This window comes from Coniophora puteana (assembly GCF_000271625.1).
Source record: "Coniophora puteana RWD-64-598 SS2 unplaced genomic scaffold CONPUscaffold_14, whole genome shotgun sequence".
Lineage (NCBI taxonomy): Eukaryota > Fungi > Basidiomycota > Agaricomycetes > Boletales > Coniophoraceae > Coniophora > Coniophora puteana.
This window is the reverse complement of record NW_006913066.1, coordinates 863,000-881,160: the sequence shown is the minus strand read 5'-3', so window position 1 is coordinate 881,160 and position 18,161 is coordinate 863,000. Positions and strand designations below refer to the sequence as shown.

At 51.6% G+C, this 18,161-nt stretch overlaps 8 protein-coding genes across 8 annotated transcripts; 4 read left to right on the top strand and 4 right to left on the bottom strand.

Annotated features, from left to right (window-relative positions):
* The first annotated feature begins 222 nt into the window (after positions 1–222).
* CONPUDRAFT_168938 (uncharacterized protein) lies at positions 223–1,964 on the top strand. The gene is made up of 2 exons (XM_007775429.1): positions 223–310; positions 370–1,964. Exon 2 carries the CDS (start codon positions 413–415, stop codon positions 1,952–1,954), a length of 1,542 nt encoding a protein of 513 aa, XP_007773619.1. The 5' UTR covers positions 223–310; positions 370–412; the 3' UTR covers positions 1,955–1,964.
* A 167-nt stretch (positions 1,965–2,131) lies between these two features.
* CONPUDRAFT_158412 (uncharacterized protein) lies at positions 2,132–3,438 on the bottom strand (the record flags this gene model as incomplete). Its single annotated transcript, XM_007775428.1, has 2 exons — positions 2,132–2,787; positions 2,889–3,438. 2 exons carry the CDS (start codon positions 3,436–3,438, stop codon positions 2,132–2,134), a joined length of 1,206 nt encoding a protein of 401 aa, XP_007773618.1.
* A 401-nt stretch (positions 3,439–3,839) lies between these two features.
* On the bottom strand, positions 3,840–5,111 carry CONPUDRAFT_158411 (uncharacterized protein; the record flags this gene model as incomplete). The annotated part of the gene is made up of 1 exon (XM_007775427.1): positions 3,840–5,111. One exon carries the CDS (start codon positions 5,109–5,111, stop codon positions 3,840–3,842), a length of 1,272 nt encoding a protein of 423 aa, XP_007773617.1.
* Positions 5,112–6,220: 1,109 nt separating this feature from the next.
* CONPUDRAFT_130980 (uncharacterized protein) lies at positions 6,221–8,111 on the top strand. The gene is made up of 4 exons (XM_007775426.1): positions 6,221–6,507; positions 6,586–6,694; positions 6,751–7,109; positions 7,164–8,111. Exons 1-4 carry the CDS (start codon positions 6,390–6,392, stop codon positions 8,000–8,002), a joined length of 1,425 nt encoding a protein of 474 aa, XP_007773616.1. The 5' UTR covers positions 6,221–6,389; the 3' UTR covers positions 8,003–8,111.
* An 858-nt stretch (positions 8,112–8,969) lies between these two features.
* On the top strand, positions 8,970–10,407 carry CONPUDRAFT_168935 (uncharacterized protein; the record flags this gene model as incomplete). The annotated part of the gene is made up of 8 exons (XM_007775425.1): positions 8,970–8,990; positions 9,056–9,209; positions 9,276–9,415; positions 9,478–9,582; positions 9,640–9,841; positions 9,903–9,979; positions 10,032–10,145; positions 10,206–10,407. The coding sequence occupies 8 exons, from the start codon at positions 8,970–8,972 to the stop codon at positions 10,362–10,364; spliced, it is 972 nt and encodes a 323-aa protein (XP_007773615.1). The 3' UTR covers positions 10,365–10,407.
* A 198-nt stretch (positions 10,408–10,605) lies between these two features.
* Positions 10,606–12,304, bottom strand: CONPUDRAFT_168934 (uncharacterized protein; the record flags this gene model as incomplete). The annotated part of the gene is made up of 2 exons (XM_007775424.1): positions 10,606–12,036; positions 12,089–12,304. The coding sequence occupies 2 exons, from the start codon at positions 12,302–12,304 to the stop codon at positions 10,624–10,626; spliced, it is 1,629 nt and encodes a 542-aa protein (XP_007773614.1). The 3' UTR covers positions 10,606–10,623.
* A 260-nt stretch (positions 12,305–12,564) lies between these two features.
* Positions 12,565–14,851, top strand: CONPUDRAFT_168933 (WD40 repeat-like protein; the record flags this gene model as incomplete). The annotated part of the gene is made up of 3 exons (XM_007775423.1): positions 12,565–13,593; positions 13,650–14,633; positions 14,723–14,851. 3 exons carry the CDS (start codon positions 12,565–12,567, stop codon positions 14,849–14,851), a joined length of 2,142 nt encoding a protein of 713 aa, XP_007773613.1.
* Positions 14,852–16,580: 1,729 nt separating this feature from the next.
* Positions 16,581–17,481, bottom strand: CONPUDRAFT_168932 (uncharacterized protein). Its single transcript, XM_007775422.1, has 3 exons — positions 17,295–17,481; positions 17,012–17,174; positions 16,581–16,954 (listed from the first exon to the last, which is right to left on the bottom strand). Exons 1-3 carry the CDS (start codon positions 17,443–17,445, stop codon positions 16,636–16,638), a joined length of 633 nt encoding a protein of 210 aa, XP_007773612.1. The 5' UTR covers positions 17,446–17,481; the 3' UTR covers positions 16,581–16,635.
* Between the last annotated feature and the right edge of the window lie 680 nt (positions 17,482–18,161).

Sequence of the window (18,161 nt, the reverse complement as noted above, 5' to 3'; positions counted from 1 at the left end):
AGACTGAATCCATTCAGCGTTTTTGCGTCCCGTGTTGTATTTGAGGCTGTGATCTATGAATGTATGCACTCTGCAGACCTGTCGTCTCGAGGGCAGGGAAGGCACAACATTGCGAGTTTTTGTTTGCGCATGTTGCTCAAGACCTTTGAAATCCAACAAGTACAAATAACCAAAGGCAACTGTATGACGTAGCGTAACCAAACCACATTGCACCCGTTGCATCTGGCTAAAGCGACCCAGCCCTTGAGCTAGTACACTGACTAACTCATAGGAGCGGAATAACGACCTTTGTAAGTGGCAAACTACCTGCGTGCGTTCCTGCGCTTGTCTACTTCAGCCTTCCGAGGATGTTCATGAACGGTGTCGCAGGTTAATCAACAGAAAAGCCGTAAACAGTTTGCAGTCCCTATCCATGGTCGACCTTTGCACCGATGGACCTGAGCATACTTCGACTATAGCTCAGGATCTTGGTCCGTATGGGCTGATAGATGACTCGCCGTGCTACGTTGCTCGGGTTCCTGTGGAGCTTCTCTCACGGATCTTTGAACATGCCCTTCCTCCTCCTCCTTTCGTCGAACAGGACGACGAGCGTGACGACGAAGAGGTCGCAGAACAATACAATGCACAACTTCTCTCTCTTGACGACGAGCCTTCACCATCCCAGTACCACTCACCAAGCTACCCCTCGCAAATGCTCGTATCGCACGTTTGCAAACGTTGGCGGATCACCGCGATCGCTACACCATCCCTCTGGACTTCCATTCGACTGACACTGAAGAATCTGCCACCGTTTACGAAGGCACATACGTGGATCGGAAGGAGTGGTAGCGTACCACTGGACATCAACGTCTACATCAACGACGACGAGGAGTACGTTCCAAACGAACGTGGTGGAGACTCGGACGCCTCCGGATCGTACGATTCCTCAGAAAGCGACGACTCTCCTTTCATGAGTTGTGAATCATTTGAGGATCTCATAGCGATGCTAGTCTCTCGTGCTTCGCAATGGCGCTCGTTTGTATTTGCGGCCTCCTTACCCGAATTTGTGCAGACAACGATCAACGCATTGTGGTCGCTGCCGCCAGCGCCGCACCTCCGTCACATTTCTATTCGTCAAATCGACTTCCTCCTAGACTCTCCTTATCTTCGACCCATCGTTGATTCTCAATCTTCGGTTCTCGGAGGCGCGTCTCAGCAGCTCAAGTCTATAGAGCTCTGGAATGTGCTAGTGGATGTAGACCGCTGTTTCACAAACTGCCACGCCCTTACACACCTAACTATTTCGTATTACCGCCCCGGAGAGACTCTGACCTGGGAATCGGTTTTCTCAGTACTGCGGTCTGCACCCGCCCTCCAATCATTGACGATCCGGCAGGCTACGCCGTACTTCGAACCCACAGAAGAGACGGTCGTCACTCTACCAGCTCTTAGAGAGCTCGACCTTCAAGAGACAGACGCTACCGCAGTTGCCAGTGTTCTGCGCCATCTCTCATTTCCGAATATAACGACCTTGCATCTCTCAGTAGGGGGTGAGGTTTCAAGCGACAGCAGGCTTATGGAAATACTCTCCGAGTCCACTTCCGACCGAGCGAGCCTGCTTAGTCGTCTGCAGCACCTTGCGTTATACAAGTTCCCTCAAGGCGAATTGGCTATTTCCGTGTTCGAACAGCTGAACTCGCTCAAAAGTTTAGAGTTAAGTCACGGGTCTGCTTCTTACAGAGACGACTTCGCAGAATTGGTGCGGCGAAGTGATGCGGCGCTTCCCTCGCTGCAGACGTTAATACTGCAGTCACCACCAATGAAGGCGGAACTTTCCATGATCAAGTCGCTAGTCAATAGGAATGTTGGACCGCAACTCCAAGAGCTTCGGATCCGGGGCGGTGTGGGGGATTCATTAACAGATACGGACTTGCGTTGGCTCAAAGAGCATTTGATAATTCGATACATACGATGATGACAGGGCCTTATATATCATATCGCAATGTATGTACATACGAGAAGCGTATCCATACGCTGCTGAATTGAGAGCTTTATCGTTAGCGGAATATCGAACGCCAACGACGGAAACACTCGCGACAGACTTGGTAAAAAGTTGGGTGTCGTGACCAAAGCAAACCTAATACAAACCTAATTATTCAGAAGATTTCCCGTTCACACCATTCCAGCTGAAGCTTTGAACATGTTCCTCAAACCATCGAAAGATATCTGCATCAATCTCGGGGCCGTCTTTGATATCTAAATGTTCGAGTGGTAGGACGCCGAGTCGCATCTCGCACATCCTCTTCAGAGCACTTGCCGAAAATTTGGTGCATCCACGAAGCTCGAAATATTGTAGACCCGCGCACGCTAGTCCTCTGCATTGCGGTTCGCCACTGGCAAGCGCACCTATGACCCGGTCATCGAAACCTAAGCAGTTGTCAAGGGTCAGGGTGTTACCCTCCCAATCCTGAAGCATGCGCAGCATCGAGCAGCTGGAAGTGACTTCTGTGATAAGAAGGTCGGTGCTGTATATTTTGCAGCGCAAGGCCACCTCACACCGAACAATCTCGGTGTAATCGCTCCCTCCGATAGCACAGAACATAGGGGCGAAGTCAGCCGCAATATCGCATAGTCGGATGTTATACGACTCATAAAAGCGGTCAACGTGGAGGACAATGTCCTCCGGATTGAACTCCACATCTTCAACGTCAATGTCTATAGGGTTTCGTTTGTCGTCAAGAGTGCGCAAAGCTCCAATGAGGCGACTTGCGCTTACACCGTCGGAAGGGTTCGCAGGTCGGTATCTCCCTAAGAAGAGCCTATAAGTAGTACTGGCGTCGAGGTGGCCAACGAACGTTGCTTTCTACAATGTTGACAAAAGTTTCGGCATCGATACTCAGATCTTTGACCTGAGGTAACGATAAGGATGATGCGATGTGGAAAGGGGACGGCGTCCGTTTCTTGCGAAAGGAGTTTCAGGTCGGTCAATTGGGTCATGACAGCGCCGTCGAGGAACTGCCCTATGGAGACGATGGATGAACGATAGACGGCTTTGATGGACAGACGGGTCAGGCGGCCCAAGTGAGGCCTCATGAGCTCCATAACAATGCCGATCCTCTTACGTTCCTGACGTGGTGAAGAGGAACACGCTGTCGTTTCGCATGGTGAAATGGTGAACTGGATCAAATTGTCACGAGAGGCAGAGAAGAACTTCTCTACAACGTATGGGACGAAGGTAGAGCCGCTAGTGGCAATCTCCAAGGTCTTCCAATACTCTGGATCCATCGCAAGGACATCTACCCATCGCCGACAGACGAACGCGAGCTGTTGCGCGGAAGGCGCCGTGTACTCCTCCGGTTCCTCGGGAAACCCTACGATGCGAGAGAGGTATGGCAATGGTTTCGGCTGTCGACTCGCCCAAAATAATATCAAACCGAGGAGCTCAGTTGGTAAAGTCATGATGTGAGAGCGGGGATATGGTGGGGCGGTGCTGGGGCTTGGTGTAGTCGCCATCTGGTAAGACGACTCAGTGATAACATATTAACACACCTTCCTTCAAAAGAGACAATGCCTACCTACTATGGCGCGTGAATGCAGAGACCCGGAAGTGCGAACGTAAAATCAAGGAAGTAACTGTTAACAGATAAGGATATGGACGAGTGGTGCAGTTTAAATGAGGGATAACGTTCTCGATGCGATGTTGGCGCAGACGTTGCATTGATGCTACGCGACAAACTCGTGCGCTCCCCACGTGTCTCACAGATCCAATTGGCCCCTATCCTTTCCTCCGAGCGTGCATATTTGACTCCAAGCCGAATACGCCGACTAAAAGCAACCGATATGGATATGGCAAAAGTAACCTAAGCATCTATACACAGTTCTCTCGCCTGCCATTCAAATGCCAGGGTATGCTCTGTAAACCATCTCCTGAGGTCATCGTCGATCTCCGGACCATCCCTGACCTCCAAGTGGTCGATACCGTACTTCCCGTACCTCATCTCGCACATGCGCTGCAATGCTGGAGCCGAAAATGAACAACCATAAATCACGAGCTGGTTCATGATCCCGCACGCGGGGCCGTTGTCTTTCATGCCAAAGAAAGCCATTGCCCCGAGCACCCAATCGTCGAACCCTGGGCAGTCCTTGACAAATAGCTTAATCCCCTTCCAGTCCTGTATACCGTATAACAACGAGGTGCTCGATTGAACTCCCGTTAGGTAAAGATCGACGGCGGGGAGTTGGTAGTGTGACGTAATTTCACTGCTATTGATTTCGACGAAGGAGAGCTCTCGAGAGTCGAGAGCCTGGCAAATCATCGGAACAAATGAACCATCTATCTTGCGGAGAGTGAGGCTGTCTAGGTTCACTAGGCGAGAGCCTCCCCCATACCGCTCTTGGCTGAGTTCGACATCTTCAATGGTGAGGCTGATGATGTTATGCTTGTCGAGCGCGACTAAAGCTTCAACCAGGCGAGATGGGCTGATAGCACCCGTGCTGGTGGGAGGTCGATACCTCGTGAGACGGATCTCGGCGTCTTGATCATCCTCTGTGAAACTAACATTATGAGTCGGGTCCATGAGATTCACGAAGCTCTGTGCATCGATATCTAACGACTCGATGTAAGGACATTTTAGAGACGAAATTTGCAGTGGGGAGGTGTCGTCGGTGACCTGGGAGACAAGCCAAAGTCGATTGAGATGGTCCATGTCGGCGCCATCCATGAAATGACTAACAGTCACGATGGTAGAGCGGTAGAAGGTATCCATCTGAAGGTCGGAGACACGCCCGAGGTGAGGCTTCATGCACTCCATGACGAGGTTGAGGCGCGCCTGCTCTTGAGAGGGAGTCAGGGAAGGCGAATCCTTATGTTGTGGGCCTATGACAAGCTTGATTAAATCGTCTTCGCCCCGAGGAATCGAGAAAAATCTTCGTATCACAGAAGGAAGAAACGTGGGCTCGTCGGTTATGACCCTCAAGAAGCCCCAGTACTCAGCCTTCATCATAGCTGCAACCTCGAGCCATGTACGACAGACGAATGCGAGTTTATATGCAGTATATGCTTCCGAGCCGGGCCACCCCCCTTGGTGCGTCCAGTAAAAGATCATGAGCAGGACTTCTGCCGGTAGTGACATGATGGGTGAGTGCGTGCCGGATAAGCAGCTGGGGTATGCGGTGGGCGTCTGGAAGGTCAGCTGTCTGATTAGAGGGGGTCATTTTTCTACTGGTCGAGAGACTCACCATTACGAACACCTGTAAATCAGCTCTCCTCTCACACTTCTATAATTTCCTAAGTTGAGTCCTTGAGTGAACTCCGAGGCCAAGTGGACAAGACGTCTTAGTTGCTTGCCTGTGGGCTTCGCTATGAGTTGTTCAGCGCCTTGTGCAAGTAATACATGTGAGCGTACGAACAAGCTTACATTTTGGGCGTTCTTTGGAAGGAGGTACACACGGCGGCCTGCAAAAAAAAGTCGCTCCTCGTCGCGCGGGTCGCGTATTACCGTAACGCGTTCGCGACACGTTGTCGGAGCTCGTTCTAGCGGAGCTTGATAATCCGTGGCCAATGAAAACATTCAGAATAGGACGGAGCTCCAAATTGCGGCAAGTTTTGCCGCACCATACTATGGCCCAAAGTTTTGGAGGCCCAGCTAAGTTAATAAGGTGGCTCAAGTCTCAGGAATAAAGAGAGGGCACCGCTCGTAGAAATGCAATTGTATACACGGCCAGAGCTACAATCTAACTTTGAAGTAGACGGGTGTTCGGGCCTCAATTAGTGTTCATTCTTTAAGATACGACCAGGAGATCTAGACTAGTGGCTGATCAGAGAAGCTGGGGACAGCCGATGGCATGAATGTTTGCGGGCCGACGGAGAAGATCAGCTTGGTTCCTGACTTTGACCGGCTCAGAGGCGTTCGCGGCATCATAGCGTAGACAGTTGACCAGGCTTCACATTGACTCTCATTGACTGGACGCGCTGAAGGCGGGTTTGCAAGGCACGTCTTGCGCTGGACGCGCTGCTTGCTGGCATGTCATTTCAAACACCGCTGCGTGGTATCGCTCTCTCCTGCCCGAATCTCGCACCATTTATAGGGCCGTTCACTCCCAAAGTCGCGACCGTTTATTTCTATTTATGGGCATTAATATTCTCCATTTGGTGAATCGCGCACAGTTGCTCCGGTGTCACGCCATATCGTGCCATGCCCTAGATAGAGCGTCTGGCGCTCCGCCGTCGCTCAAGATTTCAGGAAATGGGTCCAACAATGCTTTCTCTCCAGGGGCGCCTTTCTTATGGTGACATCTAGCTTGCTCGCGCTATATAATCTTGCTTCTGGGACAGATCCTTGTACAGGGTCCTACCCCACTGGCCATTCGACGTACTAGGCGCGCATCAAGATAGTGCTCCAGCCTCCACAATGTCTTCATACAGTGTTTACGACAAGAAAAAGGAGGAGCACGTTGGAGTGGCCGTCATCGATGAATACGACTCAGAAAGCGAGGGTACTGGCGCTTTCAATGAGCTAATTGCTGAAGGTGAGCACACATCACCTCAAGTCCGGGGAACTGTATCGTGAACGGCCCTTGACGGCCCTTGACTAATTCATGTCGTAGATCAGAAACATGACATCAAGCTCCGTACAATGTCGTGGAAAAAGGCAGCGTGGTTGCTCTGCGGAGATCAAGTCTGTCTTGCCATCATGGCGCAGACATGGTCGCTATCGTAAGTCGGCACGCACTGTGGTCGCCTCTGGTATGCTGACAATGGTGTTCTTTTAGAGTCCTCGGATGGGTCCCAGGCATCATTACCATGGTCCTTGCTGGCATCCTCTTCTGGATCACCTCCATCACCATGCACAAGTACATCATGAAGAACCCTCAAATTCAGAACATCTGTGACTTCGGCTACTACATCTTCGGCAAGAGCCGGGTCGCATACGAATTCAGCGGATTCATGCTGCTCGCCAACAACATCCTGCTCATCGGATTTCATGTCCTCACTGGCGCTAAGATCCTCAACACGCTTTCAGATCATTCCCTGTGCACTGTCAGCTTCTCCGTTATTGTGGCTCTGATTGGCATCGTATTGTCCATGACGAGGACGTTGAAGCATGTCTCGTTCATGTCGATGTTCTCCGGTATGTAATCAGCATTTCCACGTGTCGCGCATTGCTGACTTTCTTATATTACAGCTGCCTGCATGGGTATCGCTATCCTCCTATTCCTCGTTTTCGCTGGCATTGAGAAGGCGCCATTATACGGCTACAATGGTGACTACCCCACCGATGGACTCGTCAAAACTTACGCCTTCCCCCTCCCCGGCACGACCTGGGTGGCGTGCATGAACGCCGTCCTCAACATCACTTTCCTTTGGGTTCCCCAGATCCTGTTCCCATCCTTTATCACTGAGATGGAGAAACCCCAAGACTTCCCCAAGGCTCTCGCCGTCCTCGCCGCCATCTCTGCCTTTCTCTTCATTGTTCCCCCATCAATCGGCTTCCGCTACCTCGGGCAGTACTCGACCGCACCAGCCTTCGGCAGTCTTGGCGTGGTCGCCTACAAGAAGGCCTCCTTCGCATTCGTCATTGTCCCTACCATCATCATTGGCGTCATCTACGCCAATGTTAGCGCCAAGTTCATCTACTTCCGCGTGATGGGCAAGTCGCGGCACGCGCACAGCAACACGGCCGTCGGATGGGGTGTATGGGCCGCGGTCATGGCTGGTATCTGGGTCATCGCCTTCATCTTCGCCGAGGTCATTCCCAGCATGGGCGACTTCCTCTCCCTACTAGGTGCCGCTTTCGACTCTTTCTTCGGCTTCATCTACTTCGCCGTCGCGTACTGGCAGCTTCACAAGGGGAACTTGTTCGGTGGTGCGGGCAGGAGCGTCATGACGCTTGTCCACGCCTTTGTATTGTGCGTCGGACTCTTCTTGCTCGGTCCGGGGCTGTACGCTGCTGTTGAGGCTATCATGGCTGACTACTCGGGGAGCGTGACTCCGGCTTTTAGCTGTGCTAGTATTTCAATCTGAGATGGATGGAAGTGTGTTTATACCCAGTGCATACATAGATACGGATGAAGACTCTGTTACTGCTACAAATATCTGCCGAGAATGCAACCGATTTCGGCGACCCTCATCTGTTAGTGCCAATATCGTTCCACGCACGCAGTACGCGCGTAACTGTAGTGAGCTAGCTTAGAGCTAGCCTGGTAAGAGTATTATCGCTGAACCTGCAACGTGACCGGCTCGAGATTCAACCGGTAAATTTACTTTCCCACAGCCCATGTCCTGAACCAAGATTCCGTCCTTGACTCCGTCCAACGCGGCGACCAGATGATATCAGTACTTTAGCCAGGTTCAGTTCGTGGTTATCGTTATCTCCCGTTTCACCAATTATCAAAACCCACACTCAACAGAAACTGGCTCCGTGACTAGCAACGCCGTTTACAGCAATTCACCCGCCCGCGCTCGGTCCAAGACCGTGTCGTACGTACAGCTTTGCCGTGGGCGGAACTGCCTTGTGCCAGTCCTGCACGAACTCTGTAAACCTCTGTCTTGTATAAGGTCTCAACGCTGCGCATTCGAACCACAGCTAGCCTCGAGACCTGTTCCGGTGCATACAACCTCCGATAAGCGGTTCTTATTTGGCTCCGCGACCGCTACGTGGACGATCCAGCTCAGGCCCTTAAGGCGACTACAGTACTCTTACAATCGTTATTGGAAGGATTTAGTGTTTTTTGTATTCATCGGTACGTACCTGGATCAATCTATGCGTCAGTTCGTTCTCAAAGCTACACAGTCTTCAGGACGCCTCTTCGCTACTTTCTATTGTCCAGGTCCATAAGCAGCTCCCGATTGGGAAACAAACGCGCAAAGGCTTGGACCCACAACTATTGGTGAGCTACATATATAGACGTTGCCTTACCAAGGTGTTCCGTCATCACCCTGACCCAGCGTCTTTTCTATAGTTGAACTCTCCTTCCCACCCTCATCTCGTATGAACACGCCTGCTATCACGGTGAGCATCCTGTCAACTCCGGGCCACAAACACCGTTCTCAACTCTTATACCTTGATATTCATAGATTAGTACCCCTACTTCCAGTCACAGTCATCCAGAATCCCAAACATCTCCGGAACCCTTCATCGGGGGCTTCATTAACCCAGCCGACCTCAAACGCTCACCCAATGACCCGTTTCATGTAGGGCCTCCAGGGTCTGCTGGCCCATCTTCACCTAGTGAGTAACCAGGAAATTCGCATCGGCGAGGAAGATAGCTGCTCACGAACGTTGCTTGCGTTTTAGCTTCACCGAGTATCCCGAAGAAGCCCAAACCACCACACGTACTGGTCGGTTCACACCCATACGATGTCCTTGTGCGGTATAACACGGTGTTCATCGTGGATGATAGCGACTCCGTGAGCGGCACCGAGGAGGCCGATGGCGTACGTCACCCACTTCGATATCCTCCGCTCCTGTGGTGCTAACAAAACACGGGCTATGGCAGTGTTGGCTTGCCCTCAAGTCTCTTGCACACGTTGCGAACAAATACGACATGGACGGTGTGGACGTCCACTTCGTTAACAGCAAGAAAGTTGGCAAGAATCTCAAGGTTTGTCCTAGCCCCTATCTTTCTCCCAGTCGTATTTCTGAAGGATCCGAACGCCAGCATACGAAACAGTTAAGCGAACTTTTCCGATCTGTGACGAAAAAGGGGGACTGCAACCTGGGCAAAGCTCTCCAAGATATACTATCCGAGTATGTCAAACGCCTCGAGAAAGCATATAAGGAGAAGGATTTGGGTAAACGTGCCAAACTGATGGGCAGCATCCGGCCGGTGAACTACATTGTCATCACACTCGGCGAGATTTGTGCGTTCTACCTCGTCGGCTCATTGGCTCTTTCATAGCTCACATGTTCTGCTTCGTCTAGCTGACGAGAAGAAGCTGACGAAAGCCATCGTCAGCGCTGCCAAACGTATGGATGAACTAGAAATCTCTATCACACAGGTACGTATCCTTGCATCACGTTCCCCGGCTTGGTATCTTACACGAACTGTAGATGGGTATCCAGTTTATACAGCTGGGCGAGGGCGATCGACGTTCTGAAGATGCCAGCATCGCCAAGTACTTCCAGAAGCTCGACGACGAGCTTGAGGGAAAGCATCGCATACGCGTAAGTGCCGTATTTGATCATTATGTCAGTACTTTGGCTCACAGCGGTTCTTCATACCAGGATATGGTGGACACCGCATATTTCGACTACTATCAACATGATCACTCGGGGTCTCTAGATGGTTTGGAAGACGATGAACTAATGAAGTTCATTCTCGGTGGCGTCAATCGTCATTTAGATGCATGTGCCAGTCGCGAGATTGATGATACCCCGTACTAACGCAGCTGTATAATTGTATCCATATCTTAAATTACTAAGTTATAATGATCTTATGGGACTTACGGGACTTTCATCAGAGGTGTTTGACATTGCAGTCTCAATCACGAATGTATGTATAACCTGCTATGTTCGATTCGTAGGGTTCAACTCTATAATCGAGCTGCGGTTGAGAAGAAAGATATGGTACGACTATATCATATTAGCGTTTTGATTTTGTACTGTACACAATAACTAAGAGGCCGGCATCTCTACATCGTCTCTACATCTCCTTCTCTTCCCATTGGAAAGTATCCATGTTAATTTCAAACCAGCGCCTCAGACTTTCGTCAAGCTTCGGGCCGCCCCTCACTGAGATGGACCTGATACGATTATGGGATTTGTTCGTGTTCTTCCGCCAAACCTGCAGCCTCATCTCACATAGTCTCTGCAACGCGCTAGCAGAAAATGTACACCCAATGAGGGCGAGATAAACTAGCTCTGGGCAGGGAAGACGCGAGAGCTTCTCCTCGCTGCAGAAGGCCAGTGAGCCGAGAAACCAGTCGTCGAATCCTTGGCACTCTTCAATCGAAAGCTCTACCCCATACCAGTCTTGGACCATGCGAAGTAGCGAGCAACTAGAATCAACACCTATTACCTGAAGGTAGGGGCCGGAGATTGTCACGCGTTCTTCGGCCTTGCACCTCGCGACCACGGCAGACTCAAGGCTGTGAGCTTCAAAGCTGTCGAAGAAAGCTGCGAAATCTGGGCCTTCCAGGTCATAAACCTCGAGGCTATACAGGCTATCGAGTAGTAGGCGTTGGTGCGAGGGGTCTTCGGAAGCAAGCGTAACATTGAGGACTTTTAGATAGAGCACGCAATCGTTGTCAACTAGCTGCAAAGCTCCGAAGAACTCGGCAATGCCTGGAGCGGAGGAAGGGTTATTTGGTCGAAACTTCGTGATGGAGAAACTGAAATTGTCCACAGGGCCGAATAAACCGAGGGGCTCGGACGGCGTAACACCGGCCTTCATGAGATCAACGAAGCTTTTCGCATCAATGTGTAGCGTTTGGATGAGTGGAAAGTGAAGAGCAGTGCATTTAAGATGAGCGTCGTCGTCTGTATCTTGCGAAACAAGGTGCAGTTCGGAGAGATTGGGCATGGCTGCACCATCGAAGAAGCTGCTTATATTCACTATAGTAGACCGGTAGAATGTGTTGATGCTGAGTCGGGATAGCCGTTCTAGGTGGGGTTCCATGTGTCTCATGATGAACGCCAGCCGTTCATGTTCTTCGGCCGGAGTCAGAGAGGGGGAGGTGAGGTCGCGAGGGGCAACGCTGACTTGGATTTCGTTGGTGCGTGATGCTACGAAGAAGGTTTTGATGATGGATGGGATGAAGGTGTCACCGTCGATGGTAATATCGAGACTTTTCCAGAAGACACCCCTCATTGCGAGGACGTCTCGCCATCTGCTACAGACAAAGGCAAGCTGTTGCGAAGTTGCAGTAGTGTACTCCGAATTTCGCGCTTCTTCCTCTTCACGGCTGCCGGAGCCATGTCGAGCTTGGATCGTCATCAAGTCCACCGCACTGACTTGAAGCTGACATCGACTAGCCCAGTAGAAGATCATGAGTAGAATCTCGGCTGGGAGAAGCATGATTGGCGGGATGGCTTCTTGGATGCCCGCGTCGCGCATCTGCAAATTCATGGTTCAGAACAGCTACTTCTATTATCAACGCGGGGCTCACGATAACCGGCTCAGAGGATCCCATGAAGTTGTTGTCCGAGTCGCTGTCAACGGTAGCGCTGGATGCTAGGGATTGGCAGTGCTGGTGAGCCGTGATGCAAGCGGGACGCATCGCCCTGGAGTGGCTGGGGGCCTGGCGCGGAGTCTCAATTCGACTTTCGCAGTCGCAAACCCCTGTCCCAAGCCAGAGCTTGACTTCATCGAGCTTCAGCTCCATCGATCATCGCGTTCAATGCTTTCATGACAGAAGCTCCGCCATCACAAAACTTGTAACGTAAATCTCGCCCGCCAACTACAATGACCAAACTGTGAAGGAACCTTAGAAATCGGAGTATCAAATGAATCAGTTTGCCGAGGTGGACTACGCGTGCTGGCGGTTGCCGAGCCTTTCGTGTAAATGTGGACCCACAAGCGCTGAGGATCAATTTGTCGCCATGCTCCACACATCCATCACGCCCCTCCGCTACAGCTGAGAGCATGGTCTCGGTTCCCGTCAGCGACTGGATTCTCACATCCTTGCTTCGTGAATACGACTCGGAGGAACACTCTCGACCATTCAAAGGACACTCAGGACGCATCACTTCCATTGAATACTCTCCCGACAATCGGTTTATTGCTACTGGCGGCTCCGATGGGACTGTACGGCTTTGGGACCCCCAGACTGGCGAGCAAGTTCGATTGCTTACGACTAACCATCCAGTTCTTTCTCTCACATTCTGTCGCTCTAACCGATGTCTATCTGCGATATGCGGAGTCCAGGATGTTGACAGAGCTCGTGTCTTTGTCTGGAATGTGGAAAAGCAGCCAGACGATGAAATCACACCAATAGAAACAGAGTACGAAAGCATGGGCATGGGCTTAGAGGCAGCGCATGCGGTCAGCTTCTCCTCAGACGGAGGGCTGCTTGCTATCCTCACACCCATTGAACTCGCGGTACAGGACACAGAATCGGGAAAACTGGTCGCGCGAGTTCTCGTTTCTAGCAAGATGGATGACCTCGTCTCTTTTGTGGCCTTCTCTTCAGACGACCAGCACGTTGTATATGCATATCATGGCGAAAACTCTACTCTGGAGATGCGTTCTTTCGGTCTGGATTCAAAGCAAGAGACGGGCGTGTTGTCCCGGGTACCCGCTTCTGAACCGCTCTGCTGTTTTCCTACAGGCAACATACTCGCAGGACGTGCACTGGCCGGGGGCATACAGATATGGAGTTTAGTCACGGGGGAGGCTACACAGGGCCCGCTTCGAGGCCACGTTGACCAGACCTCAAGCATGTGCTTTTCTCCCGACGGGAGCTGGTTAATTGACAGCTCAAAGGCGAGAACGATCTGCGTGTGGGATACGTCTAGTGGTACGCTGGTTGCAGGGCCCCTGAGGCACGACAGACTGCAAGGAGCTATTCGCGCAGTCGCGTGTTCGCCGTCGAAGGATCGCGTTGCGTGCGTAGAGGGCGAAAACGATGTGGTTATCTGGGACATCCAAGATAACGAGGTGGTTTTGTCCTCAGTATGCCCGTTCCCTCCTCTATGCGAGCTTCAACTCAATAAACTGGATATTTCTAGTGGCAGAATCCAGCTGACGAGAGGCGACTCGTGCTTCATCGCTCGAATCACGTCCCAATCAACGCCATACAGTGGCTTCCGAACGGCCGTCAGTTCATCAGTAGCGCTCCGTCTGACGATTACATCCGCACATGGGACGCTCAAACCGGCAAGCAAGTAGGTGAACTTCTGTTCCATGGGGGCTCTATAATCTCGCTGTCTGGCGACGGCAGGCTCCTGGCCATCGGCTCTACGCGAGAACTCGGCACTATTGTCCTTGTTGATGCCAAGACTGGGCGAGAGCATGCTCCCCCTCTCATGGGCGTTGATAGTCAAACCCGCCGACTACAGTTCGCGCCGGATTCTTCTACACTGGCCGTTGTACTTCAACAAAGTGGCGGTCTACATCTAGTGCGCGACGTTTTGGACAGCCGCAAGATTATCCTTGTACCCAACAGCGGGGCAGTTCTCGATATTGACTTTTCTCCAGATGGAAAGCATCTAGCGTACGTGAACGAGCGCTCTCGGAGTGTCCGAGTTTGTGATACCCACACACTGGAGGTCGTCTTCGAGCGGGAAGTCCAAATGAGCGGTAATGCTCTGGTATCTTTCTCGCCTGACGGTCGCCACCTTCTCGGTACCGGCGGCACCAACGATGTCAACGTTTGGGATGTGACCACAAGTAGGGAAATACTCAACGTGCATAAGGAAAAGACCAGCGTTCTCGCAGCAGCATCTTCTCCTGACGGGCGCACGTTCATCGTCTCTTGGGTCAACGTTGGGCCGAGCGTGCCTACCGCTGAGACGGGGATGTTTGACGCAACCAGCGGAGAGTCTGTGTGGAGAATGCTAGATACGGAGAACGTGACCGCCATTGCATTCTCCCCGGCGGGAGAAAGGATCGCGATCAGCTTCAGGGATGGACCGATCAAGGTGGTGGAGGCTTCTACCGGCGACGTAATTTTGTCAGGGGGAGTAGAGAATCCATTATTCGACCAAGATGAGGTACGTGAAGTCGCATGTGCTGCATGGTATTTGGGCTGATATTTCTTCGTCGACTATGTTCACTTGCCTTGCATTTGCCTGTTGAAAAGGACGTACACCCAGAAGGCAGGGGTGCTCACCTTTCCGACGTCGATATGGAGTCGATATTAAACGCAAGTCCTTTCCAACTGTCTTCTAGCGTCGAAATTGAGCAGCTTGCAGATGCCTGCGATGCTTAGGGCCCCTGCGCGAGGCGTACGCACCGAACCCCAAAGGCAAAAATCACGAACTCTAGCCATGGGAGGCCAACAGCGGGATCCAGGAGAGCAGGCTTCTCGAGGGCTAGCGTCCCGCCTTGTTTCCCGCATCCGCCTTACTTTTGCGTCTGGTCGCGATGGCAGAGAAAGTCACCACCCTCTGAGTGTGTTCAGTCTTGTAAAGGTTGCCAAGGATAAAAAGGTAAGACACCGCTTAAGTCTCTCGTGCACGTTTTCTGAACGCCGACTCCATCATGTAGCGTGTGCTTGCAGGTGGTGACCAACGCGACGGACAGCGAAGGCGTGATCAGGACTTAGACGAGGATGGTTCTTCCAGTAGCCCATCTCCCCCCGGAACTAACCGCGCAGGCTCGCCTCGCGCAGCCGTAGCTGGATCAGGTGAAACCAAGAGCGACACGTCAAGTGGCAATTGGTTCGTAGATTACGTGTGCTATTGTGTGTGTTTTTCGTGTTGCCGAGGAGAAGGCTTCACATCATAATTTCCCAAGAAATATTTTCGTCGGTCGTATCGTTCACCGTTGGATTTGGATCTTCCCGTTTGTTGAAACGAGCTCTGATGAGTCTGTGTCTCTTGCTGAGCTGACGTACGGGAGTAAAGGAACAAAAAGGGATTGCATAGCCACATGTGGCACAGACCTGTGTTTGCCAAGTGTTTGCACCCTCGGCCTCTGGCCTCGGAAGCATTGGCGCATCTTACCTCCTCGCTACGACCATCCTCGAGCATCCAGGTCTGTTCATAAAGGAGAGCAGTGAGCACGCATGCCTCACTAACTTCTACCAGCTATGGCGTAGTGGTGATGCGGCCCTTCCAAGAGAAGCGGTAATGAAGAAGTGTCTTGTAGTGCAATTGTTTTGTATCGCCCCGCGTGCTGTCCTGACGTGTTCAAGGGGAAGCGGTGCAATGACAATTGGCCCTGGTATGGAGGGTGTGCTTTTCTGTCCCTCTCTTGGGTGTTCTGCTGTCAATGGCTCCTCGATCCTTACAGATTGTATTTGCCTGTAGTGACGCTCACTGTGATTTGCGCATGTTCCATTGCACTTGTGACCCTGAGATCTTACACTGTAAACCCGGACATACCTGAATATCATGAGCACAAATCGTGTGCAAAATCTACGATTATCATTCATTATGTATATGGTATCATTGGGATTCTGTCATGACAATCAGGTCCTTGCCCGAAAATGAATCATGTACATTTTTGTACGATTCCATTGTCCGAATCACCTTACATGTACCTGATTTTTTTTGGCAGAAAGGCAAGAACACAGCATAATGATTAGTTTTCATTGAAAACAAGGCAGTTATCACACATCGGGAACATGCAAAATCAGGACAAATGCAATTCTATTAATGAGCTACATAATAATATAAATAGCTACTGGATCTCCGCCACTGCACCCGATCGGACAATCTTGGCCGCTTTCCTCGGCGGCGCCGGGGTGCCCTCATCGTCATTGTCGGAAGAATCAGTATAAAAAAGATCACGATGCTTACAGACACGTTTATTCTTGGGCGCGGAACCGACACCATCAACACTTCGTCCCAGAGATCGTTGGAGTGGGCTGGGTGATTGGTCGTGTAAGTGCCAGCAAATACGTTAATGTCCTTAAATGACGTACCACATATCTCAGTGTCGAGCGACAACAAATCCCTATCGCAACTTCTACAACACCGGCACCACAACCATCAGCTTCCGGTCTGTCTCCTCAAGCTGTTCAATGTGCACAGGAGCACCGTGTCGGCATCATTGCACCCGCTCGCGTTCGCAAAGTCGACATAGATCTCGAAGGCCCTTCTTCGAAGTAGCACCGGCGCGCCGCGCATCATCCGAAACATCGTTGTTGATGTTCGCGTGGCCGTGGCTGCGACCGAGCGTGCGGTTTTCCTTGCTGCATCCGCTGGCAGTGCTAGTGCCAGCGTCTATGCCGATGGCGAGCTTGGACTTGGATGCACGCTTCGGTACGAGCTTCTTCCGTGCACCGCCTTCCTTCGGTGCGAGGACGGAAATAGCGGGCGGTGGGGGCAGTTCAGCCCATGGCGAGGCCTCAGGCAGCGCTCGTGTTCTGAGAAGTGTTGGCGGTGGTGAAGGAGGTGCTGGGTTCCGAGGACGTGGCAGCTACGAGGCGGATGTGGGAACAGCAGGGTTAAGGGGTGGGGTGTTGTGCAAGAAAGGGGGGGCAAGTGGCGGCAACGGGGACTCGGAGATGGGGAGCCCAAGCTGCGCTCCGAGTGGCTGCAGGGAGGGGAGGAGCAGGCGCACCGTCCGGATGGGCCGCCCACGCGCTGGAAGAGAAAATAGCATAGGTGCGCGAATGAGAAGGTAAAAGGATTTACTGACATGTTACCACACATCCCAACACTGATACACTGGTGAGGGAGACGTCGGCCTGAGGAAGAACGCACGAGCAGAGCATGAGCGTAGAGGCGGCAGGGTGTGTGGATTCAGAGGGATGAAGGGACCAAAATGAGATGACTTGAGCTTGCGCTTGGAGCGCAAGATGGCGAAGGGACGGCAGCTAGGGCAATGAGGGTGCAGCTGGGGTGAAGAGAGCATAGCTGAGGGGACGGGATAAGCGTTGGTCGAGGCGTGAGGCGTGAGGGTTGCTGTGGTCGACACAGTGTAGGATGGACGTTGAGACCATGGCGCGCGTTGAGAATGTTGAACGTTGAGAGCCGCTCGCTGCGGAGTTACAAACTTCTGCCCGAATATAGCAAGTGTTCACACGCGTCGACACAAGTCTCACCGGATCATAGCTTAGGAGGGGAAGCTCTACTAGTCTTGCTACTAGTGTTAATGAACACTGAAATTCATAGTGTAATACAATTGCAATGGTTTCAGCTGAAATATTTATATTTGTCTATAATCAGCATGGGTGGGTGATAATGATTTTGTGGTTTCAGGTAGCTGTACATGATTTTGTATACCAGGTACATGTACATGACTCCAGAACCATGTCAAGAGCACATGATTAAACAAAATCAGACGCCGTGTACCTTGTGCATACATGAGAATCAGGTACATATGTTTTTGCAGTGCTTGGACCTTGCCTCGAACAATAGTCAATTGTCTCGCCTCACTCTGTTGTTGTTATCCACATGCGCTTAGTTACACGCCAATCATGCTTATATCGGGATTAGACACTTGAAGTCTCGGGGGCGATGTACCAGTGATTGTACAGCCTCTTGTCATTGGCTGTCTACAGCAAAGCGCTAAACTTAGGAACAAAGCTCTCGGTGCCGCCCTTCTCCAACCCTTGACGACCCTGTATG